Source organism: Gadus chalcogrammus, chromosome 1 (assembly GCF_026213295.1).
Source record: "Gadus chalcogrammus isolate NIFS_2021 chromosome 1, NIFS_Gcha_1.0, whole genome shotgun sequence".
Taxonomy (NCBI): domain Eukaryota; kingdom Metazoa; phylum Chordata; class Actinopteri; order Gadiformes; family Gadidae; genus Gadus; species Gadus chalcogrammus.
In genome coordinates, this window is record NC_079412.1 from 9,567,454 (window position 1) to 9,594,953 (window position 27,500).

The window sequence follows — 27,500 nt, forward strand, 5'->3', positions numbered from 1 at the left end:
ACGTGGGTGAACGATTGAACTATGAGGGTTTGCTTGTGTGCAAATGCGAGCGCCTGCATGTGGGTGTGTGCGTGTGTGTGTGTGTGTCTGTGTGTGTGTCTGCATGTGTGTGTGTGTGTGTGTTTGTGTGAGTTTGAGTGTGTGTCTGTGCGTGAGTGAGTAAGTGAATGTGTGTGTATGAATGTGTGTGTGTGTGTGTTTGTGTGTGTGTGTGTGCAGTCTGTATGAGTGTGTGTGTGTGTGTATGCTGTGGTGACGGTGCTGCCCGGTGCTAGCCTGGGTGGATGTACAGAGTGGAGCTGTAAGGGGCGAGGACGGCGTAACGAGGGAACGCCGCACGCCATCAGAGCCCCGTGTTAGCGCCTGTGTTATCGCGTGTTAGCGCGTGTCCGGGGGCCCCGGCGCCTCCCAGAGGGGCCCCCATCGCATGCTCCGCGCAGCACCCCGCATGCAGCCTGTATACGGCAGGAGGCTATTCCCGCGGGATGCTAATGTGTTCTGATGGCTTCCATGGCCCTACACATACCGGCACGTTGCTGAAGGGGCCATTATATACCGTCGCTTCCCCATCTCGCTCCCCCGCTCGCTCCATCTCGGACTTAAGCTTTTGTCTCCGTGTCCCTCTCGTTAACGCACACACACACACGGGCCGACGCACTCCCGCTGTGTTACAGCTGACTGAATTATGCCCATTTGTTTATTGTTCTGAAAGATTCATCGGTGCGGCGGCATGGGGAAGATCTCCGGCGAGCCTCGACTAATTCTGGAGAAGGCGGCAATTCAGCGCGAAGCTGGGAGATTTGTTAGGAGATAAAAATAAAGGAACTGAATACAGATAGTGTGCGAAAATATATATGCATATATATATATATATATATATATATATATATATATATATAGTGTGCGAGAGAAGGGAGGAAGCACAAAGGCGTCATTGTTAGAAGCGCATTATTTGCAATTGAATACCACTACAACCTTCATATTGGTGCATGTGTGTGTAGCTTGCTGCTGATTAACTGATGCGGGGGGGAGTAATTGCTTCCTGTGCTACTCAGACAGGGTCCTCAGACAGCTCCACCATGTCAAAACAAAGGAAGCAGTCTGCACCATACATGGGGCAGCGGTGTGTATGCGTGTGTGTGTGTGTGTGTGTGTGTGTGTGTGTGTGTGTGTGTGTTTGTGTGTGCGTGTGTTTGTGTGTGATTCCGTGGCAGCCTGTGGCATCTCTCTGTTTCCGAGTTGCAGGAGAGGAAGAGAAGTGGGAAGATGATTTTGTTTGGGGGTGTGCGTGATAATAATAGGATGGAACTACAGGCTGTGGCTCTTGAACCCATGAGATGTTCGGCACTGTAATCTTCCCATTTCCTCTCCTCTCCATCTCTCTGGGTTTCTGTTCTGAACAATACTCCAGCTGGGTCACAGAGGCCTTTAGACCACCATCGGATAAGACCCACATCGAGTTATACTATCAACAGGGTTGCAGTCATAAAATATCCTCTAGTTCTAACTAAATAATCGTGTATAGATATAGAAATGGTTGATTTGAACACGATTCACATCAGCAGGCAGCTAGGCATCCCCATGACGGGATTGTTGTGATGGTGTGTGTATGTGGGGCTGGTGGTGCTGGTGGTGGTGGTGGAGGTGGTGGAGGCAAAGCTTGTTTCAGATTCTGTGTGTGTATGTGTGTGTGTGTGTATGTGTGAGTGCGCGCACATGTGTGTGTGTGTGTGTGTGTGTGTGCGCGCGGGCGCGCGCGTGTGTGTGTGTGTGCGTGTGTGTGTGTGTGTGTGTGTGTGTGTGTGCGTGTGTGTGTGTGTGTGTGTGTCTGTCTGTGTGTCTGTGTGTGTGTGTGTGTGTTTGTCTGTGTGTGTGTGTGTGTGTGTGTGTGTGTGTGGGTGTGTGTGCATGCGTGTGTGTGTGTGTGTGCGTGGAGGAGGGCATCATTAGGGCAGGGTGTGGGCGCTCCCTGCTCTGAGGCTCTGAGATCAGCAGTGATCAGATTGCATTAGTCTCCACAGGGGGCAGGGGGAGTATTTTTAGATGCAGAGCGAGGGACGGACTAGGGGGCGGCCAAGGTTAAGGGGGAATTGTAACTAATTCCCACAACATTGATTCAGTGGTGTCTGGTAGTGAAGGCCAAATAGACAGCAAATGAATAGATAGGAAGAGGGAGAGGGAGAGGGAGAGAGAGAGAGAGAGAGAGAGAGAGAGAGAGAGAGAGAGAGAGAGAGAGAGAGAGAGAGAAGAGAGAGAGAGAGAGAGAGAGAGAGAGAGAGAGAGAGAGAGATAGAGACAGAGAGAGAGAGAGAGAGATAGAGAGAGACACAGAGAGAGAGAGAGACAGAGAGTGAGAGTGAGAGAGAGAGAGAGAGAGAGAGAGAGAGAGAGAGAGAGAGAGAGAGCACTGAGGGTAGAGAGAGAAAGCGAGAGAGAGGGCGAGAAAGAGAGAGTGATGTAAACCATGTAAAAGAGACGGACTCACAGTTGGTGAACGCTACAGTTGTAGAATTTGACCTCTGTGCTGATCAGCATCTGACCCGTCTCCTTGGAGTTGAGCCTCAGCTCCACACCGGACCAATCTGAGAGGAAGAGAGAGAGAGAGAGCGTTGAATATATTTAACATATCTTACTACACTTGTAACAGACATTCACAACGTGGCAAACATTTTAGCGAGACCCCATATTACCATTTCATGCAGGGCTTTCCATCCAACTGCCAATTACAGGTTCAAATGAGCCGGGTTATACATGAACCCTTCACCTGCCTCCCAGTACCACATTATGGTATCACACTCAGCGTCTACACACAACAACGCCTGCGTGCCCTGTCGCTCCACCCGTCTGTACCCGGACCCCACCTCCCCCGTCCCCCCCCCCAGGCCGTGCAGAGGAGGCCAGACAGAGCCCAGCCCTTGGTACGGCTGAGAGCCAGCGTGGGCCCCTACTGCAGCCTCACCAGCTGGCTGGACCGCCACCCCTGCTGCCCCCCTTACCAGCACCAGCCCCTACCGCCCCCCTTACCACCCCCATCCCCTCACCTCCACCTTTACCACCCCCACCCCCTCAAATTCACCACCTTCACCACCACCACCCCCTCACCTCCATCACCTTCACCACCCCTCCTCACCTCCATCACCTTCACCACCACCCCCACCCACCCTCACCTCCACCACCTACCCCACCCCCCAACCCCCCATCACCTCCACCACCACCCTTACCATCCCCACCCCCTCACCACCCTCAGCACCTCTAACCACCAGAGCAGTCCAGTGATCATGGGGTTGTTTGGCACCATGCAGTATTTACATTATTGGTCCACCAACTTGTGAAAAGGATATTGAATGCATTTTGAGGCCAGATTGAATATTAGCATGAATAAGAATGAAAAGGATATAACGCCATATATTATTATTATCATGGGGAAAAAAATCCATGTAATTGGATCAATTTTCTGCATGGCAATTTATTGAAAGCGTCCTGGCGGTGATAGGAGAAACGCTGGCGGTGTTGTTCCACATAGGAGCCAACCTCCCCTCCGTCGCCTCCAACTTACAATATAGACCACGCAAGTGGAGGACATTACGCCACATTTCTTGGTCTACCACGCTGTGTTGGTGTGTGCTTTCTATGTATCTGCTCTGTATGTGTGTGTGTGCCTTATTTATATGTGTGTGTGTGTGTGTGTGTGTGTGTGTGCGTGTGTGTGTGTGTGTGTGTGTATGTGTGTGTGTGTGTGTAGCAGGCGGAGGATCGGATGACATTCAGTGTGTGTGGGAGGGTGGAATGACCCTTTGTGCTCAGTTCTATCCACAACACCTGTTGGTAATTCAGATAGCACTTGCACACACACACACACACACACAGACACACTCACATACACTGACACACAAACACACTATACGTAGACACCGCACTTATCTCCCAGGAAACTGGCAAACAGTTTGTTTTTGTTCATAGAAACGTGGATCTTATGCGCACAAGCGATGAGAGATGAAGTTCAAAGGAAGTTCAAATTTGAGGCCATGGGGAGCAGAGTCAGGATATAGGAGCCGTCTGAATTAGCAGGTCCATAGCTCCTATGTGCCCACTTGGGTCATAGTCTGCGTGTATTAGTGCTAATAGCGATCATTTTGAAGAAGAGGTGTTTGGCACAGCGACAAGTCAACCACCCACAACAACGCTATTTTCACCCTGTTATTATAACCTTACTATCGCCTTTTCCATGTACACCCGCACTCTTCATCTTCTTAACATTTCGCTTGGACTCCCTCCCCTCCCCGTTCCCAGTCTTTTGTCTTCCCTTTCCCTTTCCTCTCCCCTGCTCTCTGCCCCGCCCCCTCCTCTCCTCCCCTCACAGTGCTGGTTGGGTGTAAAAAAAAAAAAAAGGGATGTTTGTTCCAAGGACGGATGGGTAGCAGAGATGGAGAGAGAAGGGGAGACGGAGAGATGGAGGGACGGAGAGACGGAGAGATGGAGGGACGGAGAGACGGAGAGAGGTGACAGGAGGTGGAGTTTGTCAAACATCAAGAAGCAGATGGAATGTGCGTTGACGTGTTTGTCTGTGTGTGTGTCTCTGTGTGCATGTGTGGGTCTGCTTTGGGCTGAAGAGGGGTCTTACAGATGGGGAGGGTGCATGGGTTGACATTTACCTGGTGGGAAGGGGGTGGGGGGGGGGGATTCATATTAGGCCTGCTACAACCCCCCTTCCCCCTGTCCCCCGGGGAGCGCTGGGTACACACGGCTGTCATTTACTCACGGGAGCGGAGGGAATTACTGAGGCCCAGCAACATGTATTATTTCCACACACACTGCACATGATATATATTATTCAGAAAATGAGGTTTTCCACGCCACAGGCATGTGGCTGGGTAAACAGCAGGTGCTTGTTGTCAAAGAGCAGGTGTTAGAATTCATAACGATATATATATTTATATATATATAAACCTTAAATATAGGAAAAAGGAATTGCGGGTGCAGCCAATGTAGACTATTAAAAGGATGTGCACCATTGGGCCGGAAATCCCTCAAATGTTCCAGAAGATTCAATGAGTAGGATATGAGGGCAGAGTGTTATTGTCAATCTGGGGTTGGTTGAGCTGTAAAACCCAATGTTGGAGCTATGGACCATAGGAGGGGAACTGTTTTGGGCTTTATGGATTTACGATGTATATTGAGCCCTGATACATGCTGATCATCCAAGACCTATGGTTTTGGTCAAGTATCTTGCCACAGGCATATTCTTCAGTGCTACTCAAGGCTTCTGTAATATCCTATTCTCAATAATAAAATAACCATTTAGCTTAAACTCAACAACAAATGTGAAAATCACTTAAACACAAATAATAGGATGATACAGAATTTGCTAAAAAGTCTTCCCCCACAGTTGAAACCTTTATTGCGGTCCTGCCTCTGGCTGTGATGAATGTCATAAAGGCTTTTGAGCTTGGCCAAAAATGTGTCAGTTTGACTGCAAAGGATAGTTCCCGTCTTCACCTCACTGTAAAGAAGACCAGCAGCAGGCCTTCATCTCATCTCTTAATTTAGCAAGCTAGGAGGCTTACCCAGCATAGCAAATCATGGACTAAATCCCCCCGTTAGCCACAGCTAACGCCCGGCATTGGAGGGAGTCTGTCAGCCAGCAGCCACAAGGCGGGCATTGCCCCAGCCCTCCCCCACTGCCATCAGCCCTAATGGGTCTCGACCTTGCAGGAACCAGTGTCCTGGGCCCTGGGACCTGGTCCTTGGTGAGGGGGAGCTTGTTAAGCGCACACGACCCACATCAGGCAGGAGTGCTCAATCAATAACTCAGGCACCAAGGCTGTGTCTACCTTTTCATGGGGAAAGGGCTCACATGTTTGTGTGCAAGTGTGAGTGTGTACTGATTCTGTGTATCAGTGTGTATCTGTGTGTGCGTGTGTGTGTGTGTGAGTGCGTGCGTGCGTGTGTGTGTAAGTTGCCGGGTGTGAGTGTTTCTGTGTGTATGTGTGTTTCTGCGTGTGTTTCTGTATGTATGTGTGTGTGTGTGAGTATGTGTGTATGTGTGTGCTTGCACGTGTGGGTCAGCGTGTAGGTTGTCCATCTGTACAGACACACACAGAAACACACACACACACACACACACACTCCTTCACCGTAACACACAGCTCATTAACAGTGAGCCTGACAGGATAACTAGCAGATGGATATCATGGATCGCAGGGAGCAACAGCATCACAGGGCGGGTGGGGTGGGCCCGGCTGGGGCGGTGGAGGGAGGCTGTGCTTTGATGTGAAAAGCCTCAGGGGGGTCTCTCCCACCTCCGCCCCTCCCTTCCAGCTCTCCTAAGACTCATCTTCATGGTCCAGTGAACATCAGACCACTGTACTATTAAAATATATTCATTTAGGTTTTATTGAGCCAAAATACCTCTGTGGTTCTGGCCAGCGTGTTTGTTTGTCTGTGTGTGTCAATGTGTTAGTGTGTGAGGAAACACATGAATTACATTGCATGAATGAATGGTGTCTGTATGTATATAGGGGAAGGCAATTATTGTGAAGCAGTATACCATTTGTGTATGTGTTTGAGTGTGTATATGTGTGTCCATGTTTACATCCTTTGTATGTACTTGTTCACTTCGCATGCATACAATTTGCTGTGTGTGCATGTGTGTGTGTGTTTATTTTTTCGGTGACCATATGTAAATCTTCTGTGTCAATGCATAATGCTGTGTGTGTGTGTGTGTGTGTGTGTGTGTGTGTGTGTGTGTGTGTGTGTGTGTGTGTGTGTGTGTGTGTGTGTGTGTGTGTGTGTGTGAGCACGAGTGTGTGTTAATGTTAACAACACCTCGCTTCTTGATCTATCTATGTCACAGTGTGTGAGTGTGTGTCTGTGCATGCATGTGTGTCTTTGAATGTGTGTTTGCGTGTGTACGTTTGTATGTGAGTGATTTCCTCCATGGGAGTGAGCTATGTATGCGTGTGCGTGTGTGTGTGTATAAGTCAGTTTGTGCGTGTGTGTGCGTGCATGTCTGCATGTGTGTGTGTGTGTGTGTGTGTGTGTGTGTGTGTGTGTGTGTGTGTGTGTGTGTGTGTGTGTGTGTGTGTGTGTGTGTGTGTGTGTGTGTGTGTGTGTGTGTGCGTGTGTATGTGCCATGCATCGGGTACCTTGGTCGGCGGGGATGGCGGGCACGTCCTTGGCGGCAGGGGAGACACAGAGGATCTGGTTCCCGCTGACCTTGCCCTCCGACTCCGTCAGGTTGCCGAAGGAGCAGCTGATGCCGGCCGACAGGTCGGGGACGTCGCTCACTCTGACCAGCAGCTGATGGGAGGGACGCAGGCAGAAACACAGCTCTCAGACACTCAGCGCGGGGATCCAAATGAACGGCGTGCACTGAGGCATAGGCGCCTATGACTGCTAAACAACAGCCCGGTGGAATGCCAAGGTTTTATTTTAGCGGCGGGGGTGACATCATCATTTCATCAGCGGTGGAGATGAGAAGATGAAGGCCGTTTCTAAAGGGGAATGGGGGAAATTGGCTACTCGACAAATTCCATTTGTTGTTTCCTCCTTTCACTCACTCAAACTCAAAGACGCACACAACTCCGCCAAGCAGAAAAACAACATGCACCGAGATTGTGCACCCATGCACACACCGCACACAAACATGTAGACACAGACACAAATACATCCACACACACCAACTCACGAGCGTTTGAAGTCGTTCTCTGGAGAGCGGTGACACGGGGCTTGAGCGCCTGCTCAGCCTATAAATAAATGTATTTTGTGCACGGTGGGTAGTGGGGGGGGGGTGTGTGTGGATGTGTGTGTGTGTGTGTGTGTGTGTGTGTGTTGTGTGTGTGTGTGTGTGTGGTGTGTGTGTGGTGTGTGTGTGTGTTTATGTGCATGTGTGATCTGACTCTCCAGCCAAAAGAAAGCAGTCTGGGTAATTATCACAGTGGCATTTCACAGCCTTGTTCCATTAGCTGTTATTTTAGGCCATTGGGTTTGAAGTTCCCCCTTTTGTCTTCAGCCCTTTCATATGCCTCTCACTAAACTGTGCGGGGCAGGCGGGACGGGCCGATGAGGCAGCCGGGGGGGGAGAAGCATCCCTATGCCTCACTCTACCCCACAGGGGCCCGCTGTTTGGCCCTCAGACACCAGGGGCCAGATAGAGCGCCCCGTGGATCAGATATTGATTTGTGGATCTTTGCAGGGGGTTTCTTTTGTGTCCGTTAACACGTCACCGTCTCCCTCTGCCGTTTCACATTTAGTTCAATTTGTTTCTTTGGGGTCCGCATCAGCCTCTGCCTGATATAAACCCTCCTCGGCAATCAGTGTTGTTTGTTCAAAAGAGCTAACCCCCCCCCCCCCACCAACCCAGGAACATCTCCTGCTAATCAGCCCTCCTCGTTTGGCAGAAGCGGACAAGTACAAACACCGTTAAATGAAGGAGTACACAAACGCGTGCACACAGGTAAACACACTCGGGCACACGCACACAAACAAGCACTCACGCCATAACGTCGCCGGCTGACAAATAAGGTTGTGTGTTTTTGCGCTTTTTGTTGTGGTTGTGTGTGCGTGGCGATGCCTGATAGTGCTGGGGACGTGTTTGGCAGTGCACTGGGCCTCATTAGCGGGGGCCGTTTTAATAAAGGTAATTTGATTGCTTTCGATTGCCTTCTGGCACACATTGTGCACCGCTTTTGTCGTCATGGCGATGACCGCCCTTCACACTCTCCCCCTGTGTGCAGGGAGGGGCCCGTGTGTGGGGGGGAGCTGACCCCTGTCACTGGAGGTTAAAGGGGGCTGACACGCTGGGCTTCCAGCATCATAACAAACGCACCTTGATACATGAGTCCACACTGTGTGTGTGTGTGTGTGTGTGTGCGTGTGTGTCAAGGCAAACAAGGGAAGGCTGCGGGTGAGGCTGAGGGACAGGCTTCCGACCGACATCATCTCAGTTGGTTTCTACAGATACTGCAGTTGCTTTAGAATCTAGGTTATCTTAACGTATTTACGCGTGTGTTTCTCAGATGTCTTTTAAAGATGCCTTTTTCAGTATTTCCAGTTTGTGTTTATTTTTTCCTTCCCTTCAAATAATTTAGGAGTAAATGTTGGACATCGGACAAATTTAGCTCCTACCCATACTCCCACGCACGCATAAATCTTACCGCACACACCACCTCCGCCGCGCAGGGCAAGCATATGCCCGCTGAAACACCCACGTAGCGAGGATCTCTGCTGAACCTTCCCCACTAATGTTTATGCTAATGTGTGCTGCGTCCAGATCTGCACACTAACAGTTTATTGAATGCATGGCATTTTTGGTCATTTCTTTACACGCTGGTTCCACCAGCTGTGCCTCCAGGAATGAGTGGCAGATATGTAAATAAACGACACAAATACTTTAACCTCAATCAATCACTAATGAAATGAACCGAAACCTCATCGCTCAACACACATCACAAGTTGAAACTGAAAAGTCGGACTCACCGTGTACACAATGTGAGTGTGTCCAGCACGTGTGTGCGTGCGTGCGTGTGTGTGTGCGCATCCGCGCATGCGTCCCAGAGAGTCGTCTACTTACGGGCACGCTGGGCTCTGACACGGCAATGCTGTCCGGGTAGACGGTGGCCCTCACACATTGGCTGAGAGCGGCGGCGAATCGGTAAGGCTCATCGGCGCGTTCGCAGCGGCTCCTCTGGGAACACCTGTCCAGGAGGAGGGGGAGGAGGGGGAGGAGGGGGAGGAGGAGAGGGCAGAAATGGTGCATGAAGCGGGAGTTTGAGACACAGACAGCGCTGCAATTTGGAATCTGAAAATAAAAACGTGTGTGTGTGGTGGGGGGTAAGGGTGTGTGTGTGTATGTGTGTGCGTGTATGAGTGTGTCTGAGGTTGTGTTGGCCGTCAATGTCAATGTGGAGAGAAACAAAGTGGAGTGGCTGGTAACAGAGCAGTAACGAGTAGAAGGGTCTGACATTACTGTGTGTGCGAGACAAAGAGAAAAAGAGAGAGAGAGAGAGAGAGAGAGAGAGAGAGAGAGAGAGAGAGAGAGAGAGAGAGAGAGAGAGAGAGAGAGAGAGAGGGAGAGGGAGAGAGAGAGAGAGAAACATTCGGCCCTCATCAAAACGATGGTCTTATTACGGGTGTGCGACAGCAAGAGATACGCAGTATTTTTATTCTTCTACAGCGCATTTTATTTATTGATTAATGTCAGGTTGTCAAGAGGATTTCAACAAATATGCAGAAATGCTTCTAAGATAAATTGCCTACCCGCTTTTACAAGCAATAGCAGCGACAACAGTGTGTGTTTTTGGGTATAAGCGGACTAGTTAAGAAGCAACGAGGGACATCGCATCCACTGAACACAGAGACACACACAGACACACAGATTAATCTCACTGTAGGTTAACATGCGGTGGCTAACTGGGGGTAGATAACTTGCTGTAGATAGCTACTGGCCTGACGGCTAATTGCCGTCCCACCTCGAATGCCAGCATTTGCTAGCGACAGCTCTTGTGTAGGGTGTGTTGTTCATTTAATCCAGTCATCACATTTGCAAACAAGCCGGAACAACTAATCCGTAGCAGTGTAATGGCCGCCACTGTCACCTCCCCGAGCCACCAAACCAAACGCACCGCACAAACACAAACAACAAACGCAACATTGCATCTTTCATTCACTATTCCGCGTTGGATCACGGCTAATTGGCGTCTGCGTTGCCCATGATGTTCTGTGCTTTCCGTCTTGTATGAGGCACTGTGAAAGACCCAGCTGTGTTTGAAGAGCAATACGCCCCTGTCGTCTGCCCTTTGTGGTCGCAAAACAGAAACGGAAAAAGAAGAAAAACAAGGAAAACGCAAAAACTAACAAAAACAACAGTATCCTCGCTCTTATTAAAACTTTGCTGCCGCCTCTGCCCCATTACAGCAGAGGGGACTCTGTCCTCCTCCTCCTCCTCCTCCTCCTCTTCCTCCTCCTGGTCGCCCATCCTAAGTGTTATTCCTCTGGACTGGAGCCGGCAGAGCTAACTGGCTGTCTGGTCGCACAGGCTCTAATTGGCCCCCAACAGGTCAGCCGCTGTCTGCCGTGCTGATGAACCAATCAGACCCTGCCTCCCGCCGCAGCTGTGTGTGTGTGTGTTTGCGTGTGCCTGATTGTGTGTGCAATGATTCCACACTGCCCTGCTCACGGAACACCCCTGGGATGCACTCCCTCCCCATGTGTGTGTGTGTGTGTGTGTGTGTGTGTGTGTGTGTGTGTGTGTGTGTGTGTGTGTGTCGGGCCATATCCTGCACACACTCTCACACATGGCATCGACCGGCTGCAATATCTTCATTCAGATTCTCTGTGTTATTAAGGTGTCAGTGGATCACGCTCCGTCCAACACACCGTGTGAACAGGCACCGTCAACATGGGGCCAAAATACAGGGTCCACACACATAGGAACGCACACGCATACACATATGCATGAACGCACCGACGCACACACGTGCACACACACACATAAAGACAACATACACACATGGTACAAGCACAAACACACAGTAGCTTCCTAAGTGGTGGTCTAGTTCCCATATTGGGCATCGCAGCTGGATGAGAGAGACCCCCCCCCCCCCCCCCCATCTCTCTCCACACATGTTGTTTTCTACCTTCTGGGAAAACATTTTTCAACTTCTCCTCCAGTGCTGCCATTCGAGTTGTTCATCGCCACTCCATCTCGGCATCCATTTGTGTATGTTTGCGCAATCTTGCTATCTCCTCTAACACATGAGTCATCCCTCGCTCTCTGTCTCTCCCCCTCTCTCTCTCTGCCTCTCTCAGACTCTCTCTCTCTATCTCTCTCTCTCTCATGCCTTTGCATCATTTAGATCAACCGACGGGATGTTTCTCGGTCTGAGGCGCCTCTCTCTTTCCATCTGCATTGACACTGAAAGCGGAAATGATACCTGATGTGCTTTCAGGTCTGCAAAAATATTTTCTCCATACATATTTTTTCCACGCCAACAACCTCGGGGCATAGACGAAGAAAGAAAAAAAACATGTAAAAAGGCGAAAGAAAAAGGGATGATATGTGGTTATTTATCTGCCAACAAAAAGCCCCTATATTGATTTTTATTTTTTCTCCCTCACTGTGATTCTCCATTTTCTCTTTCTCATGGTGTTGTTGTTCAGATGTCAGCTGGAAGGAGAGACTAGGAGGAGGGAAAGGGAGGGAAAGGGCGGTTGGGGACGGGGGGGGGGCGGGTGTGGGATAGAGGGACATGCTTGTTGCCATGGTTTCACCAGAGACGGCCATTATCGGTGTGTAGTTAGAAGCTGACCCCGTGCCTCCCTCATTAGCTGAAGTGCATCGCATCGAGTGTTGACTAGCAGCATGGACGTCCCCCCCTGTCCGCCGCGGCCCCCCGCCCATCAGTCCACGCCACCCTACGGCCCCCCCTGTCACTCAAACTACCTTCTGCAGGCTTCTTTTTTTCCTTGTTTTCGCTCTTGTGCACAGAGGTGTTAAAGGGAGGAGTCACAGCGGGGACTGCACTTTGTAAAGAAAAACAACAACAACAACATCAACAAATGGATATTTACACACAAACACACATGAGTGAGTGAATACAATCTCATAAAAGGTTTACACCCACGCACCGCACTCACACACACACATGAGCAGATGCAGCGAATGGCCCTTAAATCAGCAGACGGAGGCTGTGACTGCTCCTTCTCTCTGGGCTGGGTCTGGTTCCCTGTCCGTGGTGCTGAAGCACACAGAGAGTGGCTCCACCATCTCACCCTCAATCCTATAGGCTCCACAGCCCAGGTACACAAAAGAGTATCACCTCAAATCACCACATGCTTTTAATGTGTGCGTGTGTGTGTGTATGTGCATGTACATGTGCATGTGCATGTGCATGTGGTGTGTGTGTGTGTGTGTGTGTGTGTGTGTGTGTGTGTGTGTGTGTGTGTGTGTGTGTGTGTGTGTGTGTGTGAGTGTGCTAGAGCAGCAGTGATGTGAATGAAGGGCTTGGCCTCTCAGTCATACAGGACGGACTCAGACGCCCAACACGTGTTATGAGACACACCTGTGTTGGCCCTGTTACAGGAGCTGTGTGAAAAGGTTTGTATAATAATGATGTCTCTGTCCTAGTGTGTACTACAATGATGTGCATGATCGATGCACATCATGGCTGGTGGCTCAACCCACTCGAAGGCTAACCAGGTATGTAATACGATGCCCACCGGGGGTCATTTCCTCTATACCACCTGTTTTCCTGTCTCTCTTCTCTGTTCTGGCCTCATCAAATATATAAGAAATATAGACTTGGGAGACAGAGATATGATGGAGAATACAAGAAGCATGAATACAAGAGTCAGTCACACACAGGCACATACAGTATGTTTGTGGTGTTGCAAAAAAAGGGTTGTGGTGTTGCAAAAAAACCGCACAGAAATAACAAAAAAGTGTTGTGCTATTGTTTGCTTCTTTTGTGTGGGCTGAGGCGCCGGCACATACCTGTGCCCTCGCAGCAGAGAAGAGAACGCCTGTGCTGACAGCCTATCTGAGGTCCACGGCGGTTATCTATGCTGTGTGTCTGAGGCTGTGTGTCTGAGGCTGTGTATCTGAGGCTGTGTGTCTGGGTGATGACAGAGTCACCTCAGGGTCCTCTACCAGCCCCTGCCCCCCCCCCCCCCCCCCCCCCCCCCCCCCAACCCACCCCACCCCTGAGCTCCAGACAGGCAATTACACCCTCATCTCTCTGCTGCACCCGCCACTGATAGACACCCAGACACGAGTGTGCAGACCAACACACACACACAGACACACAGACACAGACACACACACACACACACACACACACACACACACACACACACACACACACACACACACACACACACACACACACACACACACACACACACACACAAACACATCATGCTCACGTTCACAAGTGTGTGTAAATGTAGCAGAACACACAGATGTCCTGTCACGCTGAAATACAAGCACGCGTGTGAGTATGTGTGTGTGTATCTGTGTGTGTGTGTGTGTGTGTGTGTGTCGGTGTGTGTTTGTGAGCATGCAAGCACACACATGCACATTCATAGAATATACCCACACAAACACGCACGCATAAACACACACACAAACCTGCAAACACACCTGCACAATACTTCACACGAACACACACACACACACACACACACACACACACACACACACACACACACACACACACACACACACACACACACACACACACACACACACACACACACACACACACAGGATGGGGGGAGATGTAGGCGACAGGGGAACATTTCCTCCTCCCCTCCTCCTCCTCCCCCCCTCTCCTCCCCCCTCCCCTCCTCCTCCTCTTAGGAGTGTGTCGCCGTGGCGAGAGGAGTGTGTGTGATTGCGTCTCTCAGCGTGGGGCCAGACAGGGGAGAGGACGACGGGAGGGGGGGGGGGGGGGGGGAAGGAGGACAGGAGGGCCGGGGCCATTTTGAAAACCCTCCCCTCATCCCCTCAGCCCTCTGAGGGGAAGCCAGCCAACAACGAGAAGAGGAAGGAGCCATGCAGCAGAGAGTAGGAGGTGCAGCACAAAGAGTGGTAGAGGGGGTGGGGTGGGGGAGGAGGGGGGGGCAGCCGTCAGGTGAGGTAGGGCGGCGGCCGCGGCGCCTCCTAACATGTTTTCTAGGCGATCAGCCATTACGCGACATAATAACTGCTTTGTCTGGTTCTAACCTCCACCACGCCGGCCGTGTGTAAAATATGCATGGCGGCATGATTGCACTGGAACCACGCTTGCTCACACAAGATTTCTTCGACGGCGGGTGGGTGGGGGGGGGGGGGCTTGGGAGGGGTGGGAGGGGGGGGGGGCACACATAAAAACACACAGATACGCACACACACACGGGCGCATGTGCACAGGCACACTCCATCCTTCCCCAGCCGCTCTTTGTGCTGAACCAGTGAATGATGGATGCTTTGTTGAATTCAGCGGGAGCCTTAAAGTGAGAACATTTAGGAATGCATGAGAGAGGTAAAACAGGCGGGGGATGGAGACACAAAAGCATTATTTCAACACTTTCAAAATTGCTATGGAGATCTAAAGCTAGAGACGTCTCCGTGTTGTGTGCGTGTCTGCGTATGTGTGTGTGTGTGTGTGCATGTGTGCGTGTGCGTGTGTTCTGTTGATGCGTGGGGAACTGTAGAACTTGTGACCGAGGTCGATCTCTCCAGGATCCCTCGTGGTGGAGCACCAGGTGTCCTGCGGTCGCTGCACGCGAGCACAGAATCACAAGACTCTGGTAGTAGAAAGTGTATGAGCCTACGCAAACAAACAAACACACACACACACACACACGTATGCATAAACACGCACACCCACACAGACCGACACACAAACACACATGCATTCACATGGACTGATACGCACGCACACACACACACACACACACACAAACACACACACACACACACACACACACACACACACACACACACACACACACACACACACACACACACACACACACACACAAACACACACACACACACACACACACACACACACACACATGCATATGCACCCACAAGCACACATGCACACGCACATAAACACACACACACATCCACCCACTCACCCACACAATGTGTCTGTTTAAAGGAGCCAGAACAGAGAACATAGAATACACTCTACTGAGACCGTAGTACAGTGCTCTATGAACACTTCCTGGGAACTTCAGAGGAAATGGATGAATATGAGAGTCACTGACACGCTGAACAAGTAAGTGTGCACTTAAACAACCCACTCTGCCCTCCATGTTTGCCATGTTTTATTGTTTTATTTATATAAAATCTGATCGCAGTTGACAACAACCAATCCCCCCCCCCACCTCCTCCAGCCCTGTCCAACTGAAGGCCTTTTATCAATCAACCCCGCCCTTCATTACATCATAAATAACCTCATCCACGGAGCCCTGGCTCTGAGTGCCGGGAATCCATGCGAGTATCAATAGGCAGCCATGTTTCCTGGTCAATATCTCATTAGAGCGCGGGCGCTGTGGTTACTGCGGATGAGTGCTAGGCCAGTATACACACTGTCCAACACACACAATGGACCCAAATGGCCATTACCACTGCCAAGATAACTGTTGTTTCCACAGGTAAATTACAGCCACATAGTTTCATGGTTGGTGCTTGACATAGTTTCCAAATTTAAATCTAGAACATTTAGGCAAGTTGTTTGTTTATATATAGGAGCTTTGATGTTTCACAGTGACTAGTGCTTTTGTATCGAGACATGTATGAATAACGTACCTTATGACGTTGGTACAGATCCCTGACGTATATTTACGTATACAGTATATCCATTGGTCGATACGTGTGGTTGGACGCTGTGCTGTATACATGCTGCTTGCCTCACACTGGTGGTGATGAAGTGAAGCCACACAGACCTCCGGACAAGGAGCTCGACATCCTCTAAATTAACAAAACTGATTTGTGTGAGTGCATGGTCGCTCACCTTCCATTCATGACAGAGTGAAGAAACGTAATAAAGATCACCCTTATCTGAACCAAACATTGTAAGGGAAGGAATAAGGTTAAGGAAAGGGGGCTAGCACATGATAGCAAAAGCTAAGTTACAGATTAAACCAAAAAAAAAAAAAAAAAAAACGGTTGATGAAATCCCAAGCAGACTTTTTGTCTTTCTCCCGCAAGGTCTGAAAACAGCTCACAACTCTGTTGTAGATGTCCCTGTTTCTGGGCCTCGCTGTGCTGCAACACAAACCGGGACGAGCAGAGCCACGGCGGCCTGCCAGCGGAACAACACTAGTAGTTAGTGGAGGAGCGTGGCAGAAATATGTTATTTCTGCTCAGAGCAGTGCTTTGCAAGCGCTGACTCATTCCCCGCCGGGCTCCAACCGACCCGATAGAACCCAATATCCACACAGAGCTGTCATCCGCACAAAAAGATCCTTGTGCCGGCCCCATCTCGGAACCACCGCCAACCAACAAGAAGCATTTTTGTGAACACCACACAATTGCTGCAATACAACCCGGTTCACGGCGATGTAACATTGATTCAAAAGACCCGTTCAGGTGAGGTCATCGTACAGCCGAGACAACCCCCCCCCCCCCCATCCCCTTCCTGTCGACGAGCCCCACTGGAGCGATTCATGGGAACGCAACAGGAAGTTCATTATACTAACGGAACTCTCGAGACAGGAAATAATACAGTTGTGGAAGCGAAAGAGGGGAGAGTGAAAGAGAGTGAAAGAGTGAGACTGGCATTTAGGGAAAGAAAAAAGCCTCATCTTGGTATGAAGTGTTGAACGAACAATGGGTAGCCACAGGCAAAGAGATTTAGAGACATCCAGTTGAAAAGTGCGGGGGACCAGAGAGAGAGAACGAGAGGAAGAACGTGAGAGAGAGAGACAGAGGGAGGGAGAGTTGAACGGAGACAGGGACCGTAGAGAAAGAGCGAGAGAACGAGAAAGACCTGGAGTGGAGAGAAGAGGAGGAGAGAGAATGACTGAGTGTGTGTGAGAGAAAAGAGAGCGTGGTCCATAGCGAAAGAGAGATAAAGACAGAGATTGTATTTTGGAATGCACTACAAATAATGTTTTACCAAATTCCCATTCATGGGTCTGTTCTGAAGTGTGCTCAAGATGATGAGCTCCCATTGAGACGCAATCAAAACGCTTCTCGTCTGTTTTTCTTCATCTTGTAGGCCGATGAGAGCGGGCGTATCAAGCACTCTCTCTCTCCCCCTCGCTCTCTCGTAGCACTCTCCCCTTTCTCTCGTCTCGTGTCCTTCTCCGGCGTCTCGTGTTCTTGATGTTTGCAGTGGCTGCGGAGCAGCTGCTGGTAATTAAAGGACTTTGGAGGCTCACGCCACTCCCGAGGCGTAGCAAGGAGAACGGGAATGGAGAGACACAGTTCTACTCCTGGCTGGCCGAGGATCCCTCTCACTCTCTCCCTCTTCTCTGTCTCTCTGTCTCTCTACACTCGCTTGCTCCTCCTCATCACTGCAAGGCAAGCTAATGTCCTGCCGGGTTCCTAATTAGCCACCTTGGCATGGAGCGCTTCAAACGGCACACACGTGACACACACACACACAGACACAACACACACAGGAACATACGGACACACACACACATGCACTTACAAGACAGACACAACACAGAACCCCCAGTGAGACACACACACACACACACACACACACACACACACACACACGCGCACACACACACACACACACACACACACACACACACACACACACACACACACACACACACACACACACACACACACACACACACACACACACACAGCGAAGGAGAGAAAATGGAAGGTGTGTATACCACCGCCATCAACAATAAGCACCAACATTAAGCATCAACTATCAGCACATTGACAGAATTGGAAGGTGCTTGTGTGCAGCAGACCTCCTCTTGAGTGTGAATGAGGCCATTCCAGCGCCGGGCCAGTGCTACTCAACGGCCTCGCTACACCGATATGATGAGCTCCGATCTGGCTGTGGAGGGACTTTGGAATGGGTAGATACGGGAATGAGAGGAGCCCCGAACATTTCCATAAAACAACAGTGGGTTTAGAGACGGGGAGGGAGTTGGGGCAAGGAGGGGAGGAGAAGAGGGAAGGAGGGGATGAGGGGAGGGGGGAGGAGGGGAGGAGGGGAGGGGGAGGATGGAGAAGCTGGCTGCGACGCCGTGATTGCGGCTGAATCAGTGATGGGGCAGAATGGGTGATGGCGGACATTTTTTATGTGCCACGGCTTTTTGTTCTGTGTGGGTTTATGCTCCATGTATAATTCGGTCAATGGTCGTTCTCCACGGCCAAAAAATGCAGCTGCTCTGGCCTGCAGCCGTGTGCATCAAGGTCAACCTGCGCCTGTTGGCTGCAGGAGGATCCGCGCTCAAACCTTCACGTCCAGGTCCATCCCAGTCGTCGTCAGTGTATTTAAGTGGCCGTGATGCTAGCGATGCTATAAGCTAGTGCCGCTGTCGCTACCTGCGATGCTGTGTCATCATGAGCACACCGGAGAGAAAAAAACGGAAGAAAGTCTACGTCTTGGTTTTTTTCCCAAAGTCACGGTAAGCCTGAAACTACCCGGCGCGACTGGCAGGCCGTTCCGTCTTCCAGTAAAGAGATACTCTCGCCGCCCCGGCCCACAGCGGGCCAGGGCCCGTCACGCTTGTTGTGGGGTCAGCAGTAGAGAGGACAGGGGATTAGGAGGGGACGGGGGGGGGTCAGGGGGGGGGACAGGTGGCCCCAGGCTTCACCGTGCAGGAAAACAGAGGAACAGATGGCTCATGTGATGTGAAAATAACTGTTGACCTTTTCACCAATCTACTCCCCCCCCTCCCACCTACCTCACCCCAATCCACCCCCGCGCTAGACTCCAAAATCAGAGTCTTCTAGACGATCTTTAGAGGTTAATCTAAAGTCTGAAGGCGTCCAACTCAAATCTGGGTGAATTTGTTGATGTTTGTTACATGGAATAGGGCTCTACTTGAAACAACCTGTGTGGTGGTACCACAATCAACGTGATATGGCTGACAGTGAATCTCGGATCCCGAAGAGGACTGATGACTAAAGTGATAGCCCCGTCTCCCCATTGTCGGTAACCCTCCTTTGCCAACAGTGAACGCCGACCAGGCCAGCACTGGTTGACTTCGATTTCCTGTTGCCGGTGGGATGACAAGCTAAAGCATCCTGTACGGTCACCAACGACCTTAGAGTCTGTCAAGGTTTTAAATCAAAGCTGTGAGGAAGACTGGTCACTGTAGAAAGAAACTTGTTGGAATCGTCTTCTGAAACCTCTTGCACTCACTAATCAGTCTTTCTTTAGAAAAATATATCTGTAACAAACAGGAAATTGTTGATCAGTCTCCCCCCGAAATTTGAGCTCCAGCATTGTCCCTGTTTTGGACTCGACATCAGCATGGACATGCAAACATTCAAACTAAAGCACACACATTGTTCTCCCTTTTTGGCGAAAATACAGAAAAGCAGTAGGTTTAAATGTTCCTTTTTTCCAAGAGCAATAAATGTGATTGATTTGCACTAAGCCTTGACCGCATTGCTCAGCATCACTTTATTATGGCTACCATTCCAATAATTTGATATTTTATCAAACAGATTTCTTTTTTTCTTTGATTGTTTGCTGTAATTGTTGTGATTCATGTCCCGTGTCCAATTAATATTTTTTGCCCTCGACTGTAAATCAAATATCCCCCCGAGGGACGACAGAGATCAGAACTAAAAACATCACACAGGCTCTTGCATGCACAGTCAAAGAAACCATTTACACATCAGACAACTGCGACACAGCTGCCCTAAGCCCTCTCCCCTCCCCACCCCTCCCTCCATAAATACAGCCTCTCCAGGACCCCCGCCCACCACCTCCAGGACCACCAGCCACCACCTCGGGGGTTCACACCTCTAGGGGCCTCCGGCCTGCCGAGGCGTGGACAACCACCTGCGTCGCTAGCGAGGACGGCGTGCTTTACTGTTGTAAGTTGTCTGTGTGCTAAGGTATGCTAGCAGAACCATCCTCACCCACCGCAGCTACCACCAGCCCACCTACCCCGCCCCGCCACACCGGCAAGCGCACACATGCCGAATTACCATGTCGCTGGCCAATTATGTGTCCTGTCCCAGCATTGGAGTGATGTAAATTACTTTAAGTGCACTTTGCCGAGGGCCGCCATCCTGGTAATGATGATTGCGGCAGTGCTCTGACACACACAAAGATTAGACTATACCTTTACAGGGGGGGGGGGGTGCTTTTAAGCGGGGTGCGGGGAAGGGGGGATGGGGGTGTTGTTGGATCCTGTGTGTGTGTGTGTGTGTGCGTGTGTTAGTGCATTTGGGCTGCGTGTGGGTGCGCGTGTCTGTCTGCTATAAAGTAGAAGACAGAAAATAAGAGCCAGACAACGTCTCCCTCGTCTTGTGCTCCCGGCATTCTCCTCTCCGTCATTTCATCTAACTGTCATCACTTCAGTCCCATTCACACTTTCACAGACGTCTGCCTTCACAAGTGCCTCATACCCCCCCCTCCCCCCAATCCCCACCCAAATAAAGATAAATAGACAAGGCTCCTTATGATCTCGGGGCGAAGGCAGACTTCGGGCGTTTTGGTGCAGTAGCAGCTTATTTCCAGCAGGGGTCACTCATGGCTTCCTAGCTCACATGTTGCTGTGTCTGAAGCACTTGATTAAATAAGAGACAACAGTTTATCAACAACGCCAATACCGAAGAGATTTAGCTCCCTCTTTATGGGGGACTATTCAGGCTTCTGGAAGATGATGGCAACAGTAGTCTCAGGTTTTGTAGTCAGGCTACAATCGATAAGCAGAACACAGCGAGTCTGTCTTTGGCCTAGGCTGTTGTCTTTCCATCTGTCATTTGAAATACCAGGAGGCTTCCTGCCAGCAAAAGACAGAAAAAACGGACAAATACAACAATAAAAAGATAACTTCACCACTGTTTGTGGGCGCATAGGACAGCAGCTGCTCTTAGTGTGACAAGCACTCTGGGGGCTGGGAGTTGTTCAGGGTACAGATGCACAGTCAAGCCCTTTCAGGCTCCACTCAATCTGGCAGTCTGGACTAAAAGGAGGGGGGACAGAAATAAAACTAAACTGGCTTCATATTCACCGCAACAGTTACATGTACTGGCTTAATATTTACCAGGATATTTACCGAAAACGGTCACGTGTGAAAGAAGAAGAAAACAAAGAGAAGAATAAGGGAATGGCTGATGTTACCAGTTAGGCCGTTGTTTACCATCTGTGTGAGATGATAGTTGCCTGGTGGTGTGGTGTTGGTGGTGTGGTGGGGGGGTGGTTATGGCCTTGGGATGGTGTAGTGCTGGTGGTGGTGTCGTTATGACCTTGTGGTGGTGTAGTGGTGGTGGTGTCGGAGTTAGTGGTGGTGGTGGTTGTGTGATGGTGTTAGTGCTGGTGTTGTGGTTTGGTGGTTGTGGTGTCGTGATGGGGTGGTGGTGTGCTGTTGGTCCTGAGTGAGGGTAGCTGGTTGTCGGGTTGCATTGGGGGAGGCTACTCACATGTTGTGCAGGACACACCAGCCACAGTGGGGGTCCCCGGAGCTCAGGCACTCTCCACACGTCCCGTACTGCTCACACGACTCGATGGGCACCTGGGTGACCTGGAGACACAGGGCGTGGAGAAGGTCAGTGTGTTGGTCCTCACAGAGCACACGTCCTTCTTTTTGTGTCTAAATTAGGTTCCTCCATTCGGTTTCCTGGTGATTTGCAATATATCCTAACAGCGATTTGAATTCTCCTGTTGGATTGTACGTCGGCCAACACCCCCTCCCCCATTCTATCGCTTTCATTTTAAATCTCTCACAAATCCTCTATCTTTAAACCACCCCCCGGGAGGAAATGGCTGCATCAGAATCTGCATCTGACGGCAACTTGGCAGTCCCCATGTTTTTACATTAACACATTCTGATGTTTCCAGGCACTTTTGGGACATTTTCTTGTATGTGGGTGCTTTTCAAAACCCAACAGCATGCAGTATTGGTCTGTGTGTGTTATGTATGTGTGTGTGTGTGTGTGTGTGTGTGTGTGTGTGTGTGTGTGTGTGTGTGTGTGTGTGTGTGTGTGTGTGTGTGTGTGTGTGTGTGTGTGTGTGTCAGAATGCCTATGGGTGTGTGTGTGTGTATGTGTGTGTCTGATGTGCGCGTGTGCGTGCATGTTTGTGCGTGTGCATGAACGTGTTTGCGCGTGTGTGTGTGTGTGTGTACATGCTTGCGTGTGTGTGTGTGTGCGCTACAACGCAGCGAGCAGCACAGCGGAGGCAGGGCCCCAGTGCGCCGGCGAGGGCAAACGTTGCCCTTATCTGAAAGCCAGAGGAACAGCAGAGAGCAGCTGGGCCCGGCTGGCCAGGGGAAGCTGTTCCTCTGCCATCAATGGGCTTTTGTCTGCGAGCGACGCATCTGTCTGCCTAGGTACAGCAGCCTGAACAAACACACACGCGCACGCAGAGTGGCCGTCTGACAGGCCTGCGCTTCACTAGCAAAAAAAGCATAGGCTTGAAACTTCATGACGCTAATTGTGTGGCTGGCGGTTCGTCTCTCTGCCGAGCTCAGGCTGAGCGTTTTTTGCCATGTGTGCCGCCCTTTCCGACGTTTATCGCAGAAATGCAGCAATTTGTGGCTGTTTGCATTGCTCAATAGCGCAATTTTTAATGACTCAGGTTAAAAAAAATGTTTGAATGAGATGAAAGAAGCTGCAAATGTCAACAGTGTGATTCAAATGGGGGGCCGGTACAAAGCAAGCAGACCCCGGGCTGGTGGGTCTGCAGTCGCATGTGTGAAGAACAGCCATGGTAAAAAAAAATAAAAAGCCTTGGCCATTTACATTTACCATCGACTAATGTATTGGGCGAATTTGTTTGTGCGAGAAAAGAACCTCCATCGAGTCTCATTTATGCCAGAAAGCCAGTGAGTGTGTGTGTGTGTGTGTGTGTGTGTGTGTGTGTGTGTGTGTGTGTGTGTGTGTGTGTGTGTGTGTGTGTGTGTGTGTGTGTGTGTGTGTGTGTGTGTGTGTGTGTGTTTGTCCCCTGAGTTGACACAATTCTCACCTTTGCTTGTGTATTTTAAACTCACACACACACACACACACACAGCCCTGTTCACACCTTGCTTTAAACCGCATCTTGGGTGATCTGATAACAAGTTGACCACACTATGTAAAGGTGTGAACGCACCCATGGTGCATTGCGGGCGCATTGAGCTGATCGTCCACATTTTTCTAGCAGTATACGAAAATGTTTTTTTTTAATCTGTCTTGTATTGAGAAAGAACCCTGCAGCATAATTGGCGCAAACGGGCTGCAATGTAATCCTGTAATCCAGATTATTTTCCATCATTATGGAAAGGATCAGTACAGACATTTGTCTTTTTTCTATAAAATTCGCTTGATCCTGGTTTTGTTTGATAGTCCTGTTTGATACTATGTCCAACCAAGGCTCACAAGAGTTGTTGTTGTAGCAGGAAGAGAACGATCAAAACAAAGTTGAGAACAAAGGGGAGTTCTTTTGTTGGACTACAGAAGGGTAGTTTAGTGTTATCTAAAAAATATAGGTGAAGAAGAGTTGAGATTGTAATTACAATAGGGAAATATCCAGCAACAACGCAAAAACGAGATTTCAGTCCAAACTTCAATGTGATTTCAGTGCGAGACCGTTCCTTGAATGAGACTTGGGTGGAAACAATAACAAAAAGAGCGGATCAAGCAGAAGGTATGGAAGAAGGCTGCATTTCAGTAAGGATTCTTATCGTTGTATTTGAAAATAATCTGAGTATGTTAGGGGCCAAAGCAAACAGTTTTAGTGGACATACATTGACAAGGCGCTATTGGCCAAAGGATTACACGACCAGCATCAGTCCCTTACACCTAAGGATACAAACTAGCCTCAGTTTTGCAACAACCACAGATACATTACTACAATGCACTTGGTCTTTGTAAATATAAGTGGTGTGCTTGTTTATTTGCAAACAGAGCGTGGAAGTGAGATCTGATCACAGGTGGTTCCTTAGGATGCGAGACGCATTCTAATGCCAGGCGTGAACTCAAGCACTTAGAGCTGTCCACTTGTGATAGTATCACTCAGGACGCATGTTAATGCTTGGTGTGAACAGGGCCACACACACAAACACACACACGCACGCAAACACTTTCTCTCACAACAGAACACACCAGACAAAGTCAAAGTAAGAATCCCAAATTTAGCAAAGGAATTTGCTTTGTGATACCAAATTCACTTTCATCCAACTCTGCCTGTTCTACGAACAACAGAGGCCTCGTCGGAGAGCAACAGAACGGCACCATTCAAGCTACAAATGGAATTTTTGCGGAGATAATTGCGTAGGAAGCGGGGGGCAGGTATGTGTGCGCCGGGTGTATTTGTGTCTGAGCGTGGGCGGCCGACAGCCATTACGACCTTCAACGCTGTGTGCTTCGTTTCTTCACTTTAAGGCCCAATCCCATTTCTACCCCTTACCCCTTCCCCGTACCCCTCCCCCTTGTTTTGAAGGGGTAAGGGGAAGGGGTTTGTCTTACCCCTTCAAAACAAGGGGGAGGGGTAAGGGGGAAGGGGTAAGGGGAAGGGGTAAGGGGTAGAAATGGGATTGGGCCTAAGTATATTGTCATCGGGACCAAGAAGCCACAGCCCCCCCCCCCCCTTTCCTGTGGCAGTGAACAACCCCAGGGTGGCCCAACAGAGAGCGTTTGACATGGCGGGCCGGTGACAGCCCATTGCTCTCCAGGCCTTCTCCACAGGCCCTTCTGCTGCTAGATCACCCCCTCGTCAGCCCCACCCCGGGTGTGTGTGTACGTGCATGTGTGTGTTTACACGTGTGTGTGGTAAACATGTCTGAGTGTGTGTTTGTGTGTGCCTGTTTGCGTGTGCGTCTACTCACAGTTGTGTGTATACATGTTTGTTGTATATGTGTGTGTGTGTGTTTATAGGTACTTACATGTGTGTTTGTTTGTATGTTTGTTTGTACACATGTCTGTGCTATACATGTGTGTGTGTGTTTGTACTTTTGTGTATGTGTGTGTGTGTGTGTGTGTGTGTGTGTGTGTGTGTGTGTGTGTGTGTGTGTGTGTGTGTTGTGTGTGTGTGTGTGTGTGTGTGTGTGTGTGTGTGTGTCTCCTGTAGCTGCAGGACAAACAGGGGTTATGCTGTAATGAGTTTCAGAGCGGGACATTTCAGCAGTGGCGGCCGGTGGCTCTTAACTAACACCCCCACCAGGGCCCCCGCGTCCCACCTCCCAGGCCTATGGGGGCCTAAACCCCCCCAATGTGGTCGCGTTATGAAAACACTTGTGCTCGTCCGCCAGGCAGACTGACCGTCCACACGCCCCTGAACTGGAGAGGGGTACAGTGTGGACACAGCTGTCGGGAGGGGGGAGGGGGGTGTGGAGGAGAGATGTGTCTACAGTCAGACAGAGATGCTGCATTGAGATTCAGTGTACTGTCAGCTCATACAGTCAGAAGAGAGAGAGTAAGCATATTGTGTGCCTGTGTGTGTGTGTGTGTGTGTGTGTGTGTGTGTGTGTGTGTGTGTGTGTGTGTGTGTGTGTGTGTGTGTGTGTGTGTGTGTGTGTGTGTGCGCGTGCGTTTGTCTGTCGGAGGTGGGAGCAGCAGCTGTTGTCCAGCAGAAGGTTTGGTCAATCATCACAGCAGGCTTGTGATGACAAAGAAGTCCCTTATATCCATTTGCTCGTGTGTGTGTGTGTGTGTGTGTGTGTGTGTGTGTGTGTGTGTGTGTGTGTGTGTGTGTGTGTGTGTGTGTGTGTGTGTGTGTGTGTGTGTGTGTGTGTGTGTGTGTGTGTGTGTGTGTATGGGTGCGGTTGGGTGAAAACTGACCCTGAATGTAACTGCATGCATGTAATATGCATGCGCACTAGATGGATCACGGCGTGTGGAGGACCAGCAATCCAGGCAAGCTGCTCAGCCTTCTCAGGGCTCCAGGCCAGGTGAGGCAGGGCGCGCTGATGGTAAATGGATGCTAATGTACACTCCTGCGCAGGAGGGACCCAGCAGGGGGGTAATGCTGCTAGAATGGCTACAGGCTCGGGTGGTGGTGGTGGTGCTGACTGAGCACCAACCTGTGGCTATTAACAACAGGTTCCCTGTTTCCCCAACCCACCCCGGGGCTTCAGTAGCCGCTCCCTCGGCGGCTAACACACGCCAGCGGCTAATGGGCGGTTTAGCTAGCGCTCTTTAATATCCAGGATCACTTAGCGCACCGCCGTGCTATCAAACACAGCGTTGACCTCAGGCGCCGGTAAATCCTGGTGTGCGTCACCAAGGTTAAAGCCTCAGACTTGTGCCCGTCTTACAGGATAAGGCTCCATTTTCCTTTGATCTGACTGTCTTTATTATTAATGATCTCCAGGGAGACGAGGAGCGGGAGAGAGGATGGGGCCGTCGCAGCCGCCGTACTGTAGGAGCCAGGAGAGGGAGAGGATGTATTGGCCGTAAAGAGAGCATAGGGTCCAAGCCTCCCAGCCCCTCCAAGCCCCTGATGAATGCGTTAATGGGTTGTAGGGATTGGAACCAGACCATAGAGGGAGGATTCTTCAGAGGTGCTCTCTTATAGTACAAGTGAGCTGCTTCCCATGATGCCAATAAAGCCCTTTTGAAATTTGAATTGAATTTAAGAGGTTTTTTTTTTGTCATCCTAGTGTAAGGCAGAGGAAGCTATTTTGCAAGCTGTCGTCATGGCAACCTGCCTGTCTCTGACCCCAAGAGCATAGACACACACAAACACATACTCAACTCCTTTCCCAAACCCTCCTGCAATGCACGGTAAACAGCTGGCACTACTGGGGCTGCCAGTAACATGCACCTTTTAAAAAGGCACACACACACACACACACACACACACACACACACACACACACACACACACACACACACACACACACACACACACACACACACACAC

The 27,500-nt window shown here is 50.2% G+C and overlaps 1 protein-coding gene across 2 annotated transcripts in view; it reads right to left on the minus strand.

Moving 5' to 3' along the window:
- Positions 1–27,500, minus strand: part of plxna2 (plexin A2) — a 190,500-nt gene that overhangs the window by 64,271 nt on the left and 98,729 nt on the right. For both annotated transcript variants that reach the window (XM_056587870.1, XM_056587861.1), the window contains exons 5-8: positions 22,082–22,182; positions 9,572–9,695; positions 7,146–7,299; positions 2,486–2,582 (exon numbers count right to left, since the gene is read on the minus strand). In XM_056587870.1, the coding sequence (XP_056443845.1) occupies positions 2,486–2,582; positions 7,146–7,299; positions 9,572–9,695; positions 22,082–22,182 (476 nt within the window). The remainder of the gene's footprint in view (positions 1–2,485; positions 2,583–7,145; positions 7,300–9,571; positions 9,696–22,081; positions 22,183–27,500) is intronic.